This window comes from Vigna angularis, chromosome 6, assembly GCF_016808095.1.
Source record: "Vigna angularis cultivar LongXiaoDou No.4 chromosome 6, ASM1680809v1, whole genome shotgun sequence".
Lineage (NCBI taxonomy): Eukaryota > Viridiplantae > Streptophyta > Magnoliopsida > Fabales > Fabaceae > Vigna > Vigna angularis.
Genome location: NC_068975.1, coordinates 3,294,198 through 3,314,785, shown reverse-complemented (window position 1 = coordinate 3,314,785; position 20,588 = coordinate 3,294,198). Strand labels below are relative to the sequence as shown.

The following is a 20,588-nucleotide window of genomic DNA, read 5'->3' as shown; positions in this document are numbered from 1 at the left end:
AGTTTTTATTGTTTGGTTTGGGATTGTTGTTTAATAGTGGTTTTAAAATACACGGTTGACAATACTCTAATGTTAATATTTTAAAATATATTCAAAAGTTTTTTAGAATATCATAATCTAGTTTTAATGCTTAATATAGATGACAAGAAAAGAATAAAGTGTGTTGTTTTATGTCAATGTTATGGAATATTATGACAACCCTCTTCTGCCTCTCATATTGCTTGAAAAATTATGTTAAATAGAGTGCATATTGGAAAAAAAGTGTGAAGTATCAACTTAATATAATGAAGTGATTGTGGCTTACTTTGAAATTGTTGATGGGTAAAAAAGGGTTGACTGTCTCCGCCGTCAAATTCGATTGATGGGTGACCCCCCTTGAGTCCCGTGTACCACTCATCAGACCTTAGCTTAATAATATCCAACAGCTGCAGACCCCATTTGCGCTTCTGCTTTATCTTCTTTACTGCTTTCAAGTCTTCAAAGTTGCGTGCATCCACCCAGAAGACCAATCATTTGTAGTAAGAGAATTTTTACATGCAACAAGTACTCATTATTGATACATTTGCAGCAAATTCACAAACACGTTGTTTTTTCGCAGAAATATCTTTGTAGAAAAAAATCACACTTTTCTAAGCAACCATATTAAGAAAAAACAAATTGGGTCAATCTCAATTTAAATAAAATTCTCACATCACAATATGCATTAAGAATGGTGATATCATCATAAAGACATTTTGAACTGAGAAGAAAAAAGATTTAGTGAGAATAAATTAAAAGTTAATTAGAAAAAGAGACCTACATACCTTCCGTAATGACACTCAATATTCTTGAAAGGCTAAGGCATTTGAATGCAGATCGAACAACACTCTTTACAAACCGAACAGAAGGATCATGCTTCTCGGAGACCTGTGATTTCTTGGCTTCATTTTCTATCCGTATTTTCACTGAAATGATACAACTCGTATAATGACTGAATATGAGGTTATAAAAAAATTCAAAGCTAAAACTTGATTCAGTACATATCAACGTATCTCTTTTTTGTACAATAAAAATAATTATAATATAAATCTTTTCACTTTTGTCATTTTTTATAATTATCATGTGTTTATAATAATAATTAGGTTTAAACCCTCGTATCGTCCTCATATTTGTTGGAAGGAAATAATATATATAGTTAACCAAATAAAAAGTAAAATTATGATAATATGGTAAAGTAGTTTATTAGAATGTGCGATGCATGATAAATGTCTATTTATATAACTAAAATTTATAAATAATATATAATTTTGAATATATAAATTATACTATGATCAAAGTTCAATAAAAATAAATATTTTTGAACATATAAAACACTTTATATTGTGATCCGAGATTATTTAATTGGTGTTTTAACTTTTAAAATATTTCATTTAATTTTAAAAATACAGATAAAAAATAAATAATCATAATAATAAAAGAGTAAATATTAAAAGCAACAAGGAAAGAGTTGTGGTATGTGAGATGGACTTTGAAGTTTACCTTCTAATTCATGATCCCATGTTTTCCAATTTTCTTCATAAAGGATTTTATTTCTTTCTCAACATCTAGAGGTTCTGCCATCATACCTTTGACATGAAAAATTACATTGGAAGTATGTTAGGAATTTGACATGAATACTATTATCTAATATTTTTGTCAACCATTTTTTTTATTACTAAGAAAAATTCTTTAAACATTGTATTTTGAAGGTTAGGTTCTTTAGTTATGTTAGTATTTTGAGGTTGTTAAAAGAATAGTTGATGGGATAGAGAAATTTAGAGATAGTTGAATGTAGAGAAAATGTTGAGATAGTGGAATGTGGAAGGTAGTTGGAAGAAGTGTTGTAGTCGTCTTTAGTTGTAGTAGATGTTAGCTTACATGCTGTTAAATGTTGACTTCATAAATCAAATGGTAGAGTACATGGGTATTTACAGGCCCATAGATTATTCTAGAACATGCTAGCTACAACTTATGTGGAATGTCCTAGATTTTACCTATGTAGAATATTCTTGATTTTTTTCTTCCTATCTTAGGCTTTTCTACAATATTCTAGAACTTTTATTACATTTTAGTACTTCTATCTTAGGACTTTCTACATTCTTCTAGAATTTGCATTATACTTTAATACTCCTTCTTAATGCAAATTTGGTAACTCCAAGCATAGTGCGTAGTTGTTCAAATCTTGGTCGTGGTAATGCCTTCGTAAACATATCTGCAATTTGATCTTCTGTTGGGCAGTACTCGAGTCGAATTTGTTTAGTCGTCTCTTTATCTCGAATGAAGTGATATTTAATGGCTATGTGTTTTGTTCTTTGGTGATGGACTGGATTTTTTTGCTATTGCTATTATCGATTTGTTGTCGCAGTAGATAATAGTATGTCCATGTTGTGGTTCACCCATTTTTTCAAGTATTTTTCGTAGCCATATTGCATGACTAGTGGTTTCAATAGTTGTTACATACTCTGCTTCTGTTGTTGATTCTGCCACGATTGCTTGCTTCTTTGATGCCCAAGATAAAACACCCGATCTTAGTGAGAAAGCGTATTTGGACGTACTCTTCATGTCATCCATTGATCCTGCCCAATCATTATTTGTGTAGCCAATCATCCTTGAGTTAGTCATGGTTTTGTACCATATACCAAACTCCTTTGTTCCTTGTATAGATATCTTATAATTCTTTTTCCTACTTCATAATGAATCAGACTTGGCTTTTGCATGAATCTTGATAGAAGACTTGTAGCATACATAATGTCTGGTCGTGTGACTATGAGATACAAGAGACTTCCAATTAAACTTCTTTAACGTGATGCATCTACCTCTTTGCTCCATCATCTTTTTGTAGCTTCTCGTCTACCACTAACGGAGTAGTGACAGATTTACAACCATTCATCTTGAACTTCTTGAGTAGAACTTCAATATATTTCTTTTGAGAGATAAATATACCTTCTTTTTGTTGTTTCACCGCTATACTGAGGAAATAGTTCATCAAGCCAAGGTCAGTCATTTCAAATGTCTTCTTTAAATTCTTTCATCATCGCTATATTGTTTCCTGTATAGATAAGATCATCGACATATAAAGAGACAACGAGATGGTACTGACCTTGTGCCTTAATATATAGTGTCTGCTCACTTTTGCTCCTCTTGAATTCTTGATCGATGAAGTATTATCTAGCTATACCATGCTCGGGGAGCTTGCTTCAAGCCATATAATGTTTTTTTAAGTGTTAGTACTTTGCCTTCATTGCCTTTGTTGATGAAGCCTTGTGGTTGTTCAACATAAATCTCTTCTTCCATAGCTTTGACCCATACTTCTTGCTTTGATGCTTCTTCATAACAGTTAGGCTCAATCATGGCCATATTGCAAGTTTCATATATGTCTACCAAAGATCTTAGTCTTCTTGGACTAGACTAAGGTGAAGAATCTTGTTGTTGTGGAGGTGGAGAAAGCGTACCTGAATTTTCTGCCTCTTCTTGAGTTTCTTCTTGAGATTGTTGAACTGGAAGTAAAACGTTGCTTTTAACAATTTCTTCTTCCCAATTCCAAGAAGCATTTTCATCAACTTCAACATCTTCACTATTGATGAGCTTTTTTGCTTGTAGGTTGTAGACTCGATAGCCTTTTAACTGTGTACTATATCCCAAGAATATTCCTCGTATAGTCTTCAACTTGTGCCTCCTTTGATCAAGAACATGTATGTAGCAGATAAACCCAAATACTCGTAGGTGTTTAGCTTATGGCTTTCTTCCATTCCAAGTTTCAATAGGAGTCTTGTCTTGGACTGCCTTAGTTGAACATCTGTTTAGAATGTAAACTGCAGTATAGACTGCTTCAGCCTAAAAAAGTGTTAGGCATACTTTTCTCTTTTAGCAATGATCTTGTCATCTCCATAACTGTGTGATTCTTTCTCTCTGACATGCTATTTTGTTGTGGAGTATATGCAATTGTAAGTTGTCGCTCTATTCCTTCATCTTCAAAGAATTTGTCAAACTCTCGAGATGTGTACTCCTTGCCATGATCACTTCTAAGTACTTTTATCAGTTTTCCACTTTGCTTCTCAACACGGGCCTTGAATTTCTTGAATCCTCCGAAAACTTCTAACTTTACCTTTAAGAAATAGACCCATGTCATTCTAGAGAAGTCATCAATGAAGAGGATGAAATACCTGTATTTGTGATGTGAAGGCGTTCTTATCAGTCCGCAAACATCGGTATGTATCAACTCCAATATGTCTTCTACTCTCCATGCTTTTTTTGTCGAGAATGGTAATCGGTGTTGTTTTTCGAGGAGACATCCTTCACATGATTCATTATTCTCCTTCAAGCATGGAAGATCTCTCATCATGTTTTTCTGATATAGAAGCTTTAAGACATGTGTGTTGAAGTGGCCAAATCTCCTATGCCAAAGCCATGAGTCATCAACTTCTACCTTCATGGAAATATTAGTTCCAATTTTGAAGCTTATAGGAAAGCTTATATTTCTCTTCTCTATTTTTACTTGGCCAATTTCTATCATGTTACTGTCATGAATTTTGCATGTATCTTTCTCAAAATGAAGAGAATATCCATTATCCATCATTTGACCAATACTTAAAAGATTTTCTTTAAGATTAGGAACTAGTAAAACATCCTTCATGAATTTCGTACCTTTCTTTGTCTCCACCATGACAGTTTCTTTGCCTCGAGACTCCATTGTGGTGTCATTTCCTAGCCGAACTTTGACATTGACAGATTTATCAATGTCTTTGAAGATGCTTTGATCTTTTGCCATGTGATTACTACATCCACTATCCAAGTACCAACTCCCTTGTCTACTAGGAGATTCTTTATTGACATAGAATAAGAGTTTCTCCATATTATCTTCTTCCTCAAAGTTTGCTTAATGTTGTTTTTTATTACGACAATACTTGTCTATGTGACCAAATTTCTTGCAATACTGACATTGAGGTTTTCCAAGATGTCAACAATCTTTTTCCAAGTAACTTGTCTTTTTACATATGCCACATGGAGGATATTTTTCTTGACAAGTCATAGAGAAGTTTCAAGAATTTTCTTTATTTCTAGAAATTTCTCCTCTACTTTTGTTTACTTCATATTCTTTATTTTGAGACCGTAATTTTAGTTTTGATTGAAAGACATTTTCATTGGAGTCTTGTTCATGCCTTTTCCATCTTTGTTGACAATGTAGTCAAATCTTTTGTTTGTTCAATCGCAGTTGCGATTGCATCATAGTTTTTGGGAGTAGAAATTAAAATTTTCTCAACAATTTTTTTGTCAATAATATTTCTTTTATTCTAGAATAATAGTCTTTAATGGTCTCAGATTCTTTCCTTCTTAATAATTCTAACTCTTATCTTAAAGAATGAAGTTTAACATTGTGTACCTCATTACTTCCTTGAAACTCCTCTTGTATTATGTTTCAAGCTTGCTTTGCACTTGTGGCAATAATTATCCTTGGAAAAATTGTGTCATCAACTGCTTATTGAAGAACAAATAAAGCCCTTGAATCCTTCTGTTTGTTTTCCTTCAACTCTTTCTTTTGAGCTATAGTAAGAGTGGAGGTGTCTTCTGGAATAGTGAATCCCTCCTCTATGATGTCCCATAAATCTTGAGAGCGGAAGAATGTCTTCATTTTGATACTCCAAAAATCATAATTTTCTCTTGTGAAAATAGGTACTGAAATTGATGATGTTTGATTGGTAGAAGCCATGAGTTGAGAAAATATTTTAAGTATATAATGGAGTTGAACGTAGCTCTGGTTAGTATTTTGAGGTTGTGAAAGGAATAGTTGATGGGATAGAAAAATATAGAGATAGTTGAATGTAGAGAAAACGTGGAGATAGCAGAATGTGGAAGTGATAGTTGGAAGAAGTGTTGTAGTCGTCTTTAGTTGAAGTAGATGTTAGCTTACAAGTTATTAGATGTTGGCTTCATACATCAAATGGTAGAGTACATGAGTATTTATAGACCCATAGATTATTCTAGAACATGCTAGCCACAATTTATGTGAAATGTCCTAAATTTTACCTATGTAGAATATTTTTTATTTTTTCTTCCTATATCTTAAGCTTTTCTATAATATTCTAGAACTTTTATTACATTTTAGTACTTCACTTTCTATATTCAATTATACTTTAATAAGTTAAAAACCACTTACAATGAGCATGCAACACTTACAATGATATAGAATATTCTGAGTCCATGAGAAATCAGTTCCACTCTTGAAGGAGGAAGGCCTACTGGCAAGAACTTTGAGAGGAGTATTTCCGTCCTTGTTTCGCGCGCTGACAAGTTGAGGATAACAATGAGTTATCATAATCGCCAAATCTGCAAAATCATCACGCATACTATCAAAATCATTAAAAAACAAAATCTAATAATTAGGCAAAGTGAAATGGTAATTAATTACCCAAGAATTCTCCCCAGATGGCTCGGTGAAGGATGGTGTCTCCATCATAGTCCCTGTGTTCATCATCTAAATCTTTGGAAACATTGTGAAGGTACACAAAGGCCTCTGTTTGATATGTGTGCACGGCCCTGAAAAGAGGTGTTTCACCCTCGTAGTTCCTAACCCTAATCAAATCCTTCCTTTCACCATTTTCACCAATGATGCACATGCACATGCCAATGAACCCTCTTGAGGCTGCAAGGTGCAAAGGAGTGTCACCTCTCTCATTCGTTGATCTCAATGCACTGTCATCCCTCACCACTTCCCTCCCTTCGTGATTCAATATTGCTCCAACAAGAATGTTAACAAGCTCCAGTTTCCCATCATTCACTGCAAAATGCAGTGCAGTGCCTCTGCTTTCGTTGATTCTGATTTTGTGGAACTCACTCTCGTTTCTGTATTTAGAAACAACGAACTCCCATCTTCCTTCCAACACCCACCCTCGGAACAGTGATATCACATCCTCTTCGCCTGTTCACTCAACATATCATCAACTTACGGAAACCATATAAATACTATTTATGCACTGAATCATGATCTTTTTTCATGTAAAATGAGATTTGTATATACAAAAATTGATTTTATATTTATTTCATGTCAGATTTTCAAGATATATTAAATATAAAAATAAATATTAATTTCATTTTAAAATATATACATCTTAAATATAGAAATAAACTGATACAATAAATAATAAATTTTATTAAAATAAATTCTAAATCATAAATTATATAAATTTTAAATTTAATTCAAATTACAAAATCTGACTTGTAAGTTGGGTTTGCTCCACTTATATAAATAATAATACATCAATACATTTAATACCAATTGTATACAAAACCTACAGGAGAATTTTAAAATGTTAGAAAACTAGTTTGTCAAAGTTGTCATCGCATAGACTCACCTTTTATATCCATTTTGAAACGAAGAATGCAGAGGAAGAGGGCGATGGAAGTGAAATCTCAAATAAGACGAATGGAGGCTTACTTTTTATAGTCACAAAGCTCTCCTAATTCTACATCACAAAAACAAAGAAAAAGAGAAAAGGAAGATAGAAATCATAATAAGGGAAGTATCTTATTATTTTCTCATTGTATTAATTTCTTCCTATTAAATTAATTTTAACTGTGAAAACTTTTTCCTGATTATGTTTTGTCTGTTGTAAACGAACATATACTTCCATTATAAAGCCTGTATAAATATATTTATGCATTAAAATTGAGAATATTAGCATTTTATTATTTGTATCAAAATGAAGGGTGGCCAGTGGGAATTTTTGGTCGATAATCACATGCAGATCCACGGGCAAGAAAATCATAAAGTAAAATGCTTTTTCACTTGTTATATAATTTTGGCATCAACCAAAGACAAGATTGGCATCTGGTTGTCTTTATATATGAGGAAAGAATTCTTCACTTCAGAAATTCCATTCCAATGTTATTTGAGATTAGAATAAAACTATTTATATTTTTATTACATATTTTAATTTGTTTCTACACTTTTATTATTACAGAGTTTTATGATTACTTTTTTTTATTAATTGATTAGATAATTTACTGGATAAACTTAATTTGCAGATGAATTTAATAGTCTTATATTAATTTTTGCTATCCATAGTTATATTATGCATTAAGAATAATTAACAATAATAAATAAACATAAATAAACAGTTGAACCTTTCAATTAGAACAATCTCCGGTATTCTAAATGAAAGCGTATTTGAATTCATCATTAGAAATAAAATAGATAAAAACTATTTAATTTTCTAATTGTAAAACACTTTAAGTTTCCTCTTAAAGAGATAAAGAAAAAATAAACAAAAATAATATGTATATGCTCACATATGACCATAAACCCTTTATATAATTTTTTTTGTCGATTACTTATTCTGAAAAATCAATATTCCTACATCAAATTAAAATAATAGATATAGCATTTACACAGTGAATATTTTATAATATTACTCTCTATATATATAATTAATTAATTAGATCACTTTAATACTTTAACTAATAATAAAATTATCCTAACACATTTAATTATTATTAATAATATATATTATTTTATGTGTTAGATTTTATGAGCTTATTTCATGTCTTGAATATATTTAAAAGATTTGTTATTTGATTATATATATAGAACCAAAACAATCTTTAATTGCATTAATCGTAACTAAATATAACAATAATCATTAATGTTGATATAACCAAATGGCATAAACGCGTCAAGAAATATGTACTATGAAAATTAAATGAAAGTAACATGTACACATCTATTTTCAACTCATCTTTACTTTATCTGAATGAGATCAATATAGTAGTATTAATACAAAGTGTAATTTATGAATAATAAACTACATATTCATAAAACCAAATATGTCCAAAAGACAATGTATACATACATAAAAATAAAACATAAAATACAAAAAACATAAAAATTACTAACTCCCATTAAACCAAACATTTCTCAAACAGAAAAAACACCCATACGAGCACATGCTCATGAAAGACTTTGGCTGGAAGTCCGTTAGTAAGATGATCAACTATCATGGAGTTTCTCCTGTGTTTTATGAAAAATTGTCCATTTTATATTTCTTTAACAATTAGGAACTTGATGTCAATTTGTTTTGATTTGCTCGAACTCCTATTGTTGTTATAATAAAATCCAGTTGATTTGATCTTATAGTATAACTTAAGTGATCTTTCAATTCCTTCCACAATGTGCAACCTTGTGACAAAGTTCCTCATCCATATTTTTTGATTTGATATGTCTCATAGCACTAGTAAAAATCACATTTTTAACTCACATTACACTTTGGTTCCAGAAAAATAGAAGCATATCAAAACGCAGTGGCAATTTCGTCATTTTTAGAACACTATATGCCTCAGTTGTCAAGCAGCTGATGTCTAAAAGGAATATTACCTCGGTTGGCAGGGTGAACTGAGGCATAAACCCCACAGATATTACACTAATAAGACCTTTCACTTGTACCTTTCTGGTGGCAAAGATACTACCTCGGTTGGCATGATGGACTAAGGCATATAAGCCTTCCTAACAAGCGAAAGAGGAAATTTTTTCCCAAATGCCTCATTCAAGCCAGGAAAACCTAACGCCTCTCATCCTCTCCTTTTTCTCGACGATGCTACAATGGCGAAGAGATTATCTGTGGAGTCGAAGAGAACATTGTCGGGCTTGATGTCACAGTGGGCCACGCCCATGCGATGGCAGTGGGCCAGGCTTTCGAGAAGGCTCTTGATGAGGATGACCGCCTGGGTCTCGAAGATGGGGTCGTTAATGATGTGTTCGAAGAGCGTGTGGGGCTGGCAGAGGTCCATGACGATGGAGAGATAATCGTCGTCCTCGAAGACATTAAAGATTTGAAGGATGTTAGGATGAGGAGAGAGAAGGGTCATGAATTTTGGTTCGTTCTAGAGACACTCACGGTCGGTGGAATCGGCAAGAAGAGACTTGTCGATGACCTTGCAAGCGTAGGGTTCGTTAGAGAGAGGGTGGAAACAATGGAAGATGGTCGTGAAGCGTCCACGACCAATCTCCTCATTTACCTGGAACTGCGTCTTCAGTGCTTCGCACATTCTTCATTCCACATGCTTGATATGCTTGACATGGGCTGAATTATTAAATCATCCATCACCATGTAAGTTACTACTTCTTTCACAAAACCACTACTGTCGGCAGAAATTTCATTTGCAACCTTTTCACCAATAAAAATCACTTGTGAGTTCATAGAATTGCCACAATAGCAATCAGGACAACGAGTGGTGTTATCATATGTGACGTGACCATAGTGACTTGGGCACCGGTAGAACACATTCGTGGAGTTGTTGGAAGAACTATTATTAACTAAAGGAAGAAGACCAGAGATTCGTGAAGAAACGAACGCACTTGGTTTCAATAGTAGATCCTTATGTAGGTCTAGTTGCATGTAAGTTTTATTCAGATTCTCAACACTTTGATAGAGATTTGCTAAGCAATCGACCATTTGATTCTTCTTGAAAATCCTTATGACAGTATCGATGGGCAAGCAGAGCAAGTTAAAGAAAAAGTAGAGCAACCTGGTACTGCGTCTTCAGCGCTTCACACATTCTTTGTTCGACGAGTAGCGACAATGGTCTTGGGGTGGATGGTGATGATTGTGGTTGAAAATCTAGGTTGAAAATCTGGGTTGTTAGTGCAAGTTGGAGTTTGCCTGGAAAGAAATTGTGGTTGAGTGAGAACAAGCATTATTGTTATTCACGGCTTCTGAAGCTTCTTTTGAATGTGTGGGCATACCACAGTGCAAGGAGAATGGTGTATGTAGACCCCGAGACTGGTGTAATGCAGGAACAACACAAGTTCAAGAGCCGCATGGGTCAAATGTGGATCAAGGCACAAAGAGAAGGAAAAGAGAAACCAAAAGAGCATAGAAAATTAGAACAAAATAGTAAAAATTAAAAACACTCTACTGCCTCGGTTGTCTGTGAACCGAGGCACAATCTGAACCTTTTTGACCCGGTTTAGAACCCAGGCAAAAAGTCTACCCCTTTTTACCTCGTCTATATATGCCTCGGTTGCGAAACTGCTTCCTATAAGCGAAAATAACCGCTGTCGTTTCCCTTTATAGCACTAGTGTAGCATACTACAAATTCTGCAACCATAATGGTGAAATCGTAAGGGTTTTCTTGGATATCTTGAATCTGAAGGAGAGAATCAAGGATTTGAAAGAAACCAATATCAGTAGGATTATGTTGTTGAAGAAGAAAGGGTTGAAGAAGAAGGGGTTGAAGAGGAAGAAGAGAGTTTGGATTTACACATTGTCACTTTTTAATGATGTTAGCACCGATTTCACGAAATGAACTACATTGTCTCTATTAAAAAAAATATAGAGACTTAATTAAGTAAAAAAAAAAATATATAGGGACCACATCTCATAAACCTAAATATAGGAATCAAATTACTAATTGAACCTTTTATTGGACGAGTATGTAGTCTTCTTCCAAACGAAATTAACTCTAATTTAACGGAAGAAACTGATAACGTCCAATTTTACCTACTTTTGTGTGTTTATTATCATGAATAAATCAACTTTCTCCTAGCTTTAATCTTATGTCATACTCAAGTTTAGTGTATTTGATATAGTTTTGTATTTTAGTTGTTATATGGTTGTTTTACCTTTAACCTCTTTGTTTATAAATATAAAATAAATGAATAGGTAGCAATTTTGGTGGAGAAAAACAAATTGAAACTCACGGAAGCATGATTGGACAAGGTTCTTTAAAGAACAAAAAATATACGAGTATATACTTAAGTTATTTTATAATCGAACCTTATAGTTGTGTAACAAATTTTAAAAATGTCACCGCGTTTTGAAAAACTTCGTTTTTCATAAAATCGAAGCATATTGGACGATTTTGAAAGCCTTTTTTGCACTAGTGATTGAAAAATCCTATATGACCAAACTAGTCACAAAAAGTCCATAAGGTTTCTTTAAACATGAAAGAATATTAATTTTTTTAAATATCTTATTGGACTATCGGCCCAATCCTTCCCATCACCACCTTTTTCGTAGGAAAACATGTCTAGAACTTTGGGTGTGGTTGTCTCAACCATCAGCCTGGGTCAACATTCTCGACATTTGTCCTTCGCTGACCAATCTCGACTTATAGTCTAGACCACCCGTTTCCACTTTGACTTAGGCCGACCCATCATCACCTTTGGCCTAATTCTCCATGTCTCCACCTTTGGTTTATCTCTACCTTCACCCTAAGATGACATGTCTCCACCTTTGACCTGGGTTGGTTTGTTTGGTCTATCTTAACCTTCAAATAGGTTTGCCTACCTCGACCTTCGAAAACCTGTCTTTACCTCCTTTCTGTGCTAATTCGTTTCAACTTTTGATATGGGTTAACCCATCATGAGCTTTAGCCTGGGTCAATCCGTTTTAACCTTTGCCTTAGACTGGTCTATAACAACATTTAGCTCAAGCTGGTCGATCTCAACCTTTGATCTATGACGGTGTATTTCGATCTTCAGGACAGGTCAGTCTGTGTTAACTTTCGGCACGACCGGCCTACCTCAACCTTCGGTCTCAACTAACTAATCTCGACCTTTGACTCAGGTTAGCCAGTTTGCGACCTTCGGTACAAGTCAGTTCATCTTAGCCTTCGACTTACTGTGACCAGTCTCAACCTTTAGCTTCGACCTCTTTTGGCCCATCATGACCTTCAGCTTAGGCCAACTTGTTTTGACCTTCAGCTCAAACTACTCTGTGTTGACGTTCAATCCAGTTTGGTCTGTCTCGACCTTATGTTTATGTTTTCCTGTCTCAACCTTTGTCCTAACTGACCCATCTCATCCTTCGTGTCGTGCCAACATCTCTCAATGTTTGAGTTGGGTTTGACCTATAATCCTGGTTAATCAATATCGACCTTCGGCTTAATCCGATCTATCTTGACTTTCAGCTCCTCTCAATCATCTCGACCTTTGGTTTAGGATTGTCCATCTCAACCTTCGGTCTAGATCAGGTTATTTCGACTTTTGGTCCATACTGATTTGTTTTGACCTTTGATATGAATCAATGTGTCTTGATCTTTACCATGAACCATTTCATCTCGACCTTCTATTCGAGTTCATCCATTTCCAAAGTGTTTTGATTCCATCACACGTAAATAAGAAGAAAAGAAAATAGAGAAAGCACATCACTAAGAAACCAAAAATCTGACTTTAAATATGTTGAAAGTGTACAGAAGTAAAAGCGCAATCGACGAGCATACATATAAAAAGGGAGGAAGAGAAAAAAAAAACAGAGAAATAGAAGCAAGACCGTAAGATTGTTTAAACTAAGCATGAAGATCGTTTAATGATCAAGCGTGCAGATCGTCTGATGATCATAAGGAGTGTTAAAAGAAAAACAAATTTTAGTTATTGATGAGTTTTTGTATGTTGTTTATATTTTCTGCCTTCAAAATATATTTTAAATATATTAAAAGAAGTTATTATATCAAAATCACTTTATTATAAAAGCATAACAGAGGATACACCAAATGGAAAATCCGGAGTGAAGAAAAAGTCCTCTAAAATTGGCTGCTGGTAATACTTGGTTGTGGGACCTTCTTGAAAATGGCTTTAAGCAGATCAGCATAGAGAGGAAACTGCACCACTGCATAGAAAGTGACAGGCAAACAAGTGGCAATGTAGACAGGGAACAAGATGTTCTTGTACTTGTCCTTCAGCACGAAGAAATGCGCAGCGCAGAAGGAAACCAGCATGGAAGCAATGGAGACAAAGAGAGAGCTCAGGCCGAACAGGAGCTTCAATGGCAAGCTCTTCCGGAAGTCCTGCGCCTGTTTCCGGGAGGTCAGGATCGCCAGGAACATGATCAGGGCGGTCACTGAGAAGCAGAGCCCGATCAGGGACGCGATGGCGAACGCGTCGAAAGCCGGCTGCCCTTCCAGCTCCGGCTTTCCCTTGTCGGTGCCGCCAGGCACGGAGCTCGAGGTGGCAAAAGAGACGCCAGCGATTAGGGCAGCCACCACCGAGCAGGAGTTGGAGGTTTCCTTCAGCCACTCGGAGCTCTCCTTCACCAGGTCTTTGTGCTTCTGCTTGAAGATCTCCCCACCGGTTTTGTCGTCCTTGTTCGTTCTGAATGTGAAATGTTCTGGCACCAGGGCTCTCACGTACTGCATCAATGCATGCATGCATGCATGATCATGCAATGTATGTATACATAGGTGTGTGCTGAATGTGCAAGGATTGGCCTGGATAATATTATGAAGATCAAAACATGCGCATACCTGATACCACTTGATATCCCACATCATTTGCATGGCGGCACCAGCAATCTGCCAAGTTCTTTCAGTGTTGGCAATGGTGCCTGCAGCCAAATGCAAGACAGTGTTGTCCCTGTTATCCACTTCCAAAATTAAGCTATCGAACAGTTCCTTATCCAAAAACTTCCTCAACACCTCAACAACATTGGTCTGTCTGTTCTTCACTGCCACAAGCAACACGTTTTCGTTGTTGGAGTTGGTTTCATGCACAGCACTGGGTATTTTGGATTGAAGTTCAAACACAATTTCCACAATGCCGTTTTTTGCAGCAGTCAAAAAGGCAGTCTCCTTCTTGTCAACGTGGTGTTCTCCAAGTTTGTTTTTGTAGTTCTTCATTGCCACAACCAGCACGTTGTCCTTCTCAGGGGTGGTACGGTCATGTGGGGCACTTGGTACTTTGTTTCGAAGCTCGTTCACAAGGTCGACTATGTCAGCTTTCGCCACCGACACAAATGTTGTTTCCTTTTCCTCATTTTTTGCTGCAGATTCTGTTCTAGTATTCTCTTGTTGATTCTGCCCTGAGCTAGCTGCACCCACCACTGCATGTATACAGAGAAAGAGAGAGATGGACCAAATATTTAAATAACGAACATGGATAAGCAAAATTAACTTTTGACTAATATTAAATAGCTCTATTTTCTTGTGACTGTATCACATGAAGTGATTATTACTTACTTTGCAACTGTTGTTGGGTAATTTGAACCGAATTCCTGTCTCCTCTGTCAAATGTGATGAATGGTGGACCCCCACCAATTCCCATGTACGACTCATGAGGTCTCTGCATAAAAATATTCAAGAGCTGACGACCCCATTTGTGTTTCTGCCTTGTCTTCTTTATTGCTTTCAAGTCTTCAAAGTTATGTTCATGCAAGGAGAATATTTTCTCAATTTAAACAAAGTGTGAGGTAATATGATCATAAAGACATAAAGACACAGAAAAATGATTGGGAATAATGTACCTTGTGCAGTGACACCCAATCCTGAAAGACTGAGAATTTTGAAGGCAAATCGAACAGCACTCTTTACAAATCGAACAGATGTGGCATACTTTCGTTCCATGAAAATCTGTGCTTTCTTGGCTTCATTTTCCAACTGTATTCTCACTGAAATACCTGAATCTTATACTAAAATTAAATACATGTAATTTAAGTTGAAGTGATTATGTATGTTGACTCTTTTACTTATAGTCTCTATGTAAAGAATAGAGTCGAAAATCCATTAACTTTGTATTTCTAAAAGGCACCGATAATTTATTTTTATAAGAAATTTAAAATATTTATCATAAAAATACATTGTTTAGAAAGAAAAATAAATAAAAAAATTAGAAAGTTATTATGAGAATAATCTTATCATAGTAATAATTAGATAATTCCAAATAATATCTAAAATGACTAAGAATTTGAAATTATCCATAGTTTTTTTCTTTTCTCTCTTGTGCATGCTCTTTTATAATTACCTTCTTCTGGATTTAGATTTTGAAGGCTGGCAAGAATTATGGAAGTCACTGGAGCAGGAAAATAAAGGGAACTCGGGAAAAGAGGGAAATAAAAGTGTTTTAACTAATCATATTCTATACTTTTGACTAGAACAAATACAAATAAATATTATTTTCAAATTAGATTGTTTTCTATCAATATGAATTACAAAATATATGTCAAGAGAAAATAACTGGATGAATATTTTTTCCGGCAGTGTTGGAGGTATAGAAGATAACCAAAATAATGTTGAAAGAGGTGATTGAAAAAATGAAGGTGAAAGAGATTGATCTCTCAGAGACAGAAAGATTTAGTTAGAGGGTCTTATATAAGAGATTTGATCCCTATCAGAGGCTGCTTCTGTGTAATATGGTTCACTGAATAAGAGAACTACGATACTAAGATTTGTATATATATAATATACTTCTATATGATAAAAAAAAAGAAGTTATTTCTTAGTCAACGTTAATTACCAGACAGTAATAGGAATATAATTATCTCTCTTCATTACATATAATCTACAGTGATGCTAATTTTTTATTCTAACTTGTATGTGGAACTTATCGTGTATTACAATTATTTAAAAATTATAATTGAATTGATTTTCAGAACCTGTTCATACAGAAGAAAATAATATAGTTAACCAAATGCATAAATAAAAATTAAAAGTACAATAACAGAGAAAATTAAATACCGATAAAATGGGAAATTAAGGAACTGATTAATTATTTTTATTATTCATGTATGAATATATGTAGTTTAAAATAAAGAGGTAACTAATACTCGTAAGATCATAAAAGTGGGGAAAATTGAAAATAACGTTTAATTTCACTTCCATGCGTTAATTAGTGAGAGTTAATTAAAGAGAGTATTATAACATTTAGATATTAATCCGAAGTTACCTTTGTGTTCATGGTCCTCAACTTCAACTTTCTCCATGTAGAATTTTATAGCTTTCTCAACATCTAGAGGTTCTACAAGAATACCTTTGACATGAAACATAATAGAAAACGTTTTATAAGTGTGTCTTGATGTGGGTTTAACATAAATAACAAATCAATTAAATGTTATTTCAGTCTTCCAAAATATAAGTTTTATAGGGTTTTTGTTTTTTATTCTTAATTAAATCTTTGATTTGTTATGGTTTACATTAAGATGCATATGTTTTCTACTATCTAAGTTATTTTTTTACATAATTAAGTATATTTACTTTCAAAATAATTGCAAATTTAGTTTTCATAAGCCTTTATATATAAATCATTTAAAAAAAATCAAAATCGCTATTTAAGTTAATTAATGATGAAATTGATATATGAAATCATTTTAAAATTTTATAAATATGAAATTGAATAAAAAACACAATAAAAAGTGTAATAATAACAAGGTGAAGATTAGAAAAGAGGATAAATTTTAGGACTGATTTTTAGAATTTGAAATTGAATTCAATGATTTTACTACATTAAGAAAAATTAAATTTTTTAAAAAAAAGTGATAGATATAAAAAATTGAGGATAAAAATTTGTAACATTAATTAATATATAGAGTTGCTTAATTTTCAAAAATAGACCATATTAATTAATAGTTTGAAATAAAATATGCAACATTTTTTTCTGTTATAATATAAAATCCCAACTAGGCTAGCCATGTTGAAAGGATGTATTTTAATTAGAATGTATAAAAGATATATAAAAGTATAATTATTAGTTAAAAACCTTAATTATGAGCTTAATCACCACACAGCACTTCTTACCATAATATAGAATTTTCTTCCACCATGGGAGATTGCTTCCACTCTTGAAAGCTGAAGGTTTAGAAGCAAGAACTTTGAGAGGTGTGGCTCCATCTTTGTTTCGCGTTTTCGCAAGTTCAGGATAACAATGAATTATTATAATAGCCAAATCTACCAATCACACATACAAATCATTAACAACCATTAGAATCTACATATCAACTCAACACAACTCATCTTGTTTAATCCTACGTATCAACTCAACATCATTAAAAAAAACCTAAATATAATAAACTTGTTTTTAGTTATGATAATACTAACAGCAACTCAACAGACAAGTCTGACAATCAGACATTATTAACAAACCTAAAGGTAAGAAATTCGATCTCGTTCACTATAACACTCAAGTATGCTTGATCACTCCAACATCAATAATATTATTAGAGAAGATTGCTTACCCAAGAATTCTCTCCAAATGGCATGGTGAAGGATGGTGTCTCCATCAGAGTTCCTAAGAGGAACATCTAGATCTTTGGAAACATTGTAAAGGTACAAAAAGGTCTTTGTTTGGCATGTGAGAACAGCCCTGAAAAGAGGTGTTTCACCCCTGTTGTTCCTAACCCTAATCAAATCCTTCCTTTCACCATTTTCACCAATGATGCACATGCACATGCCAATGAACCCTCTTGAGGCTGCAAGGTGCAAAGGAGTGTCACCTCTCTCATTCGTTGATCTCAGTGCACTGTCATCCCTCACCACTTCCCTCCCTTCGTGATTCAATATTGCTCCAACCAGAATTTTAACAAGCTCCACTTTCCCATCATTCACTGCAACATGCAGTGCAGTGCCTCTGCTTTCGTTGATTCTGATTTTGTGAAACTCACTCTCGTTTCTGTATGCAGGAATCACGAACTCCCATCTTCCTTCCAACACGCACCCTCGGAACAGTGATATCTCATCCCCAGTTGTAACTTCTTCTGTTCCTTCAATTATAGTTGATGATTCTTGAGAAATCAATCTTGACGCTGATTCTTGAGAAACTAGTCTCGGTGGTGATTCTAGATATACAGAGAGTGTAGATCTTGGTGAGAGTGGAATCAGAATCACATCAATGTTTACATTACAGATTTATATCAGGAAAATAGACTGAGTATGAATATTTAGAAAATATGTAAGTTGATCAAATATAGAGGAAAAATAGAAAAATTATAATGTGGAGATTTCTCTCATGTTGAATTATCATAAACAAAATTTAGTATCAAACATAATAACCTATAATAATATCATGCAGAATTTGGAAACATTAGAACTATATAGTTTGTGAATGTTTTCATCTACATTCTATAAATTGGACTCACCAATTGTACTCATTCTGCTGGATGATGATAGACTTGAAATGGGAGCTAACTAGGTGTAAGATACTATAAGAGGAACTCAAACCTTCTTTTATAACACCAAATCCCCCACTTCCATTCACGTGTATGCTTTCTAGTGAATTTTCTATTTGTTCTGGAGAAATTATTCCATTCAAACTATTTTTTTTTTAATTTATCATACTATTTATTAAATTATATATTGAGTTAGTTATCTGTTATATATACCATTACCACTTTCCAGCTTATAAAATTTTCTATAGTGTGCCTTTATGATATATAATTTTCTATTTTCCTATTCAACATATATAATCCTATTAAAATTCTGCTTATATAATGTAACTTATTTATTCGTTAAAAGTTAAGAATATTATAGTTCTGTTTATACAGAAAACCCAAAAATTTTACCACTCCTTGTAGAAAGCGATGACTTGGTATTGAAGAAAATTTCTAGCATGGCAACCACGATGCATATATATTAAAGCACAAGTTTGAGCAAAAACAAAACCAAAAAGATACTAATGGCTTTTTCGTTTTTGTTTTGGCTTTAACCAAATATAAGGCTTGGTATCGATCTTTTCACCTTTATTATGGTATTTGTCATATGATCAGTCCTTTTCTTTAAAGTAGGCTATATTGAAGTGATGCTCTGATTTTGCCCAGTAGTTTTAAGATGAAGACTTTTTGTTAAGAAAAGTTATGTACACGCAGTACTACTCAAATGAGAGGAAAGTATTATGCTTAACTTCACCAACAAGACTCAAGTATATAGGAATCATAAAAGTGTACTATGAACATATGGGTATGTATAAAAATGTTCACAAATAGATAAAGTAAAATATATTTGTTTATGTGAAGATAGACCTGAGATAGATATATCAAACTAAATTTAATGGGTGTAGATGTGAATAAATGTATTAATAAGATGAAGATATTTGATGGGTTGAGCTGTAGCTTTTTACTAAATATTGAATACACATATATCTTATTTTAGTTTTTTATTTACAAATATTTTTATTTAGATATTTTTATTTAGCTCCTTATGTGTAGGAATAAAATATTATAGTAACATGGTATTTTTACATGTAACATCCCAATTTAGTGGTATAAAACCATTGAAATAAGGGTTACAAAGATGATAAGTTACTAAAGAAACTTGAGATTTCTTATAGAAGAATTATCTACTAACAAAGAGAAACGACAGCGGTTGTCTTTTATAATACGCTTCGGTTTTCGAACCGAGGCATATACTGGTGAGGTAAAAAGGTAGGGACTTTTGGCCTCGATTTTTGCTTCGGTTCTTCTGCACTTGAGGTAATAACATGGGTCTATGGCAGCGGTTCAGGCTAGAACCGATGCCAAAGCCCTTTATTTATTTATTTTTAAATCACGTGCTCTTATATGAAATTTAAAAAAAAAAACCTAACTCGAACAGAAATTCCCAAAACCAGAACAATTAAAACCCTAATTACAAGAAAATTTTGCAAGCATAGAAACCCCAAATTTTCAAATCGTAATCCAAAACCCTAGCCTCAAAACGCAGGAATCAAATTAAAAAAAATCCCAAATCAGTACGAGGTCAGAAACCCTAAACTTCGTGCTGAAGTCAGACACAAATTCCCTTCGTTGCGAAAACACCAGAACATGAACCCTAGCGGAGGCGCCGCTGCTACCACATCGCGAGAAAGAAAGATGCACCTAATCTGTTGAAGTCGAGCCAAC

General features: G+C 33.7%; 2 protein-coding genes across 3 annotated transcripts; both read right to left on the bottom strand.

The window, feature by feature from the left end:
- Positions 1–5,494: 5,494 nt before the first annotated feature.
- Positions 5,495–7,380, bottom strand: LOC108341265 (uncharacterized). Its single transcript, XM_017578961.1, has 4 exons — positions 7,368–7,380; positions 6,425–6,934; positions 6,193–6,342; positions 5,495–5,622 (listed from the first exon to the last, which is right to left on the bottom strand). Exons 1-4 carry the CDS (start codon positions 7,378–7,380, stop codon positions 5,495–5,497), a joined length of 801 nt encoding a protein of 266 aa, XP_017434450.1.
- A 6,124-nt stretch (positions 7,381–13,504) lies between these two features.
- LOC108342540 (uncharacterized) lies at positions 13,505–18,888 on the bottom strand. Of its 2 annotated transcripts, XM_017580329.2 has the most exons (8): positions 18,852–18,888; positions 17,952–18,551; positions 17,515–17,664; positions 16,667–16,750; positions 15,249–15,401; positions 14,965–15,138; positions 14,254–14,828; positions 13,505–14,139 (listed from the first exon to the last, which is right to left on the bottom strand). In XM_017580329.2, the coding sequence occupies exons 1-8, from the start codon at positions 18,862–18,864 to the stop codon at positions 13,534–13,536; spliced, it is 2,355 nt and encodes a 784-aa protein (XP_017435818.1). In that variant the 5' UTR covers positions 18,865–18,888; the 3' UTR covers positions 13,505–13,533. The 2 variants fall into 2 exon arrangements, with proteins under 2 accessions (XP_017435818.1, XP_017435817.1); XM_017580328.2 differs by having other exon boundaries at positions 13,505–14,828.
- Between the last annotated feature and the right edge of the window lie 1,700 nt (positions 18,889–20,588).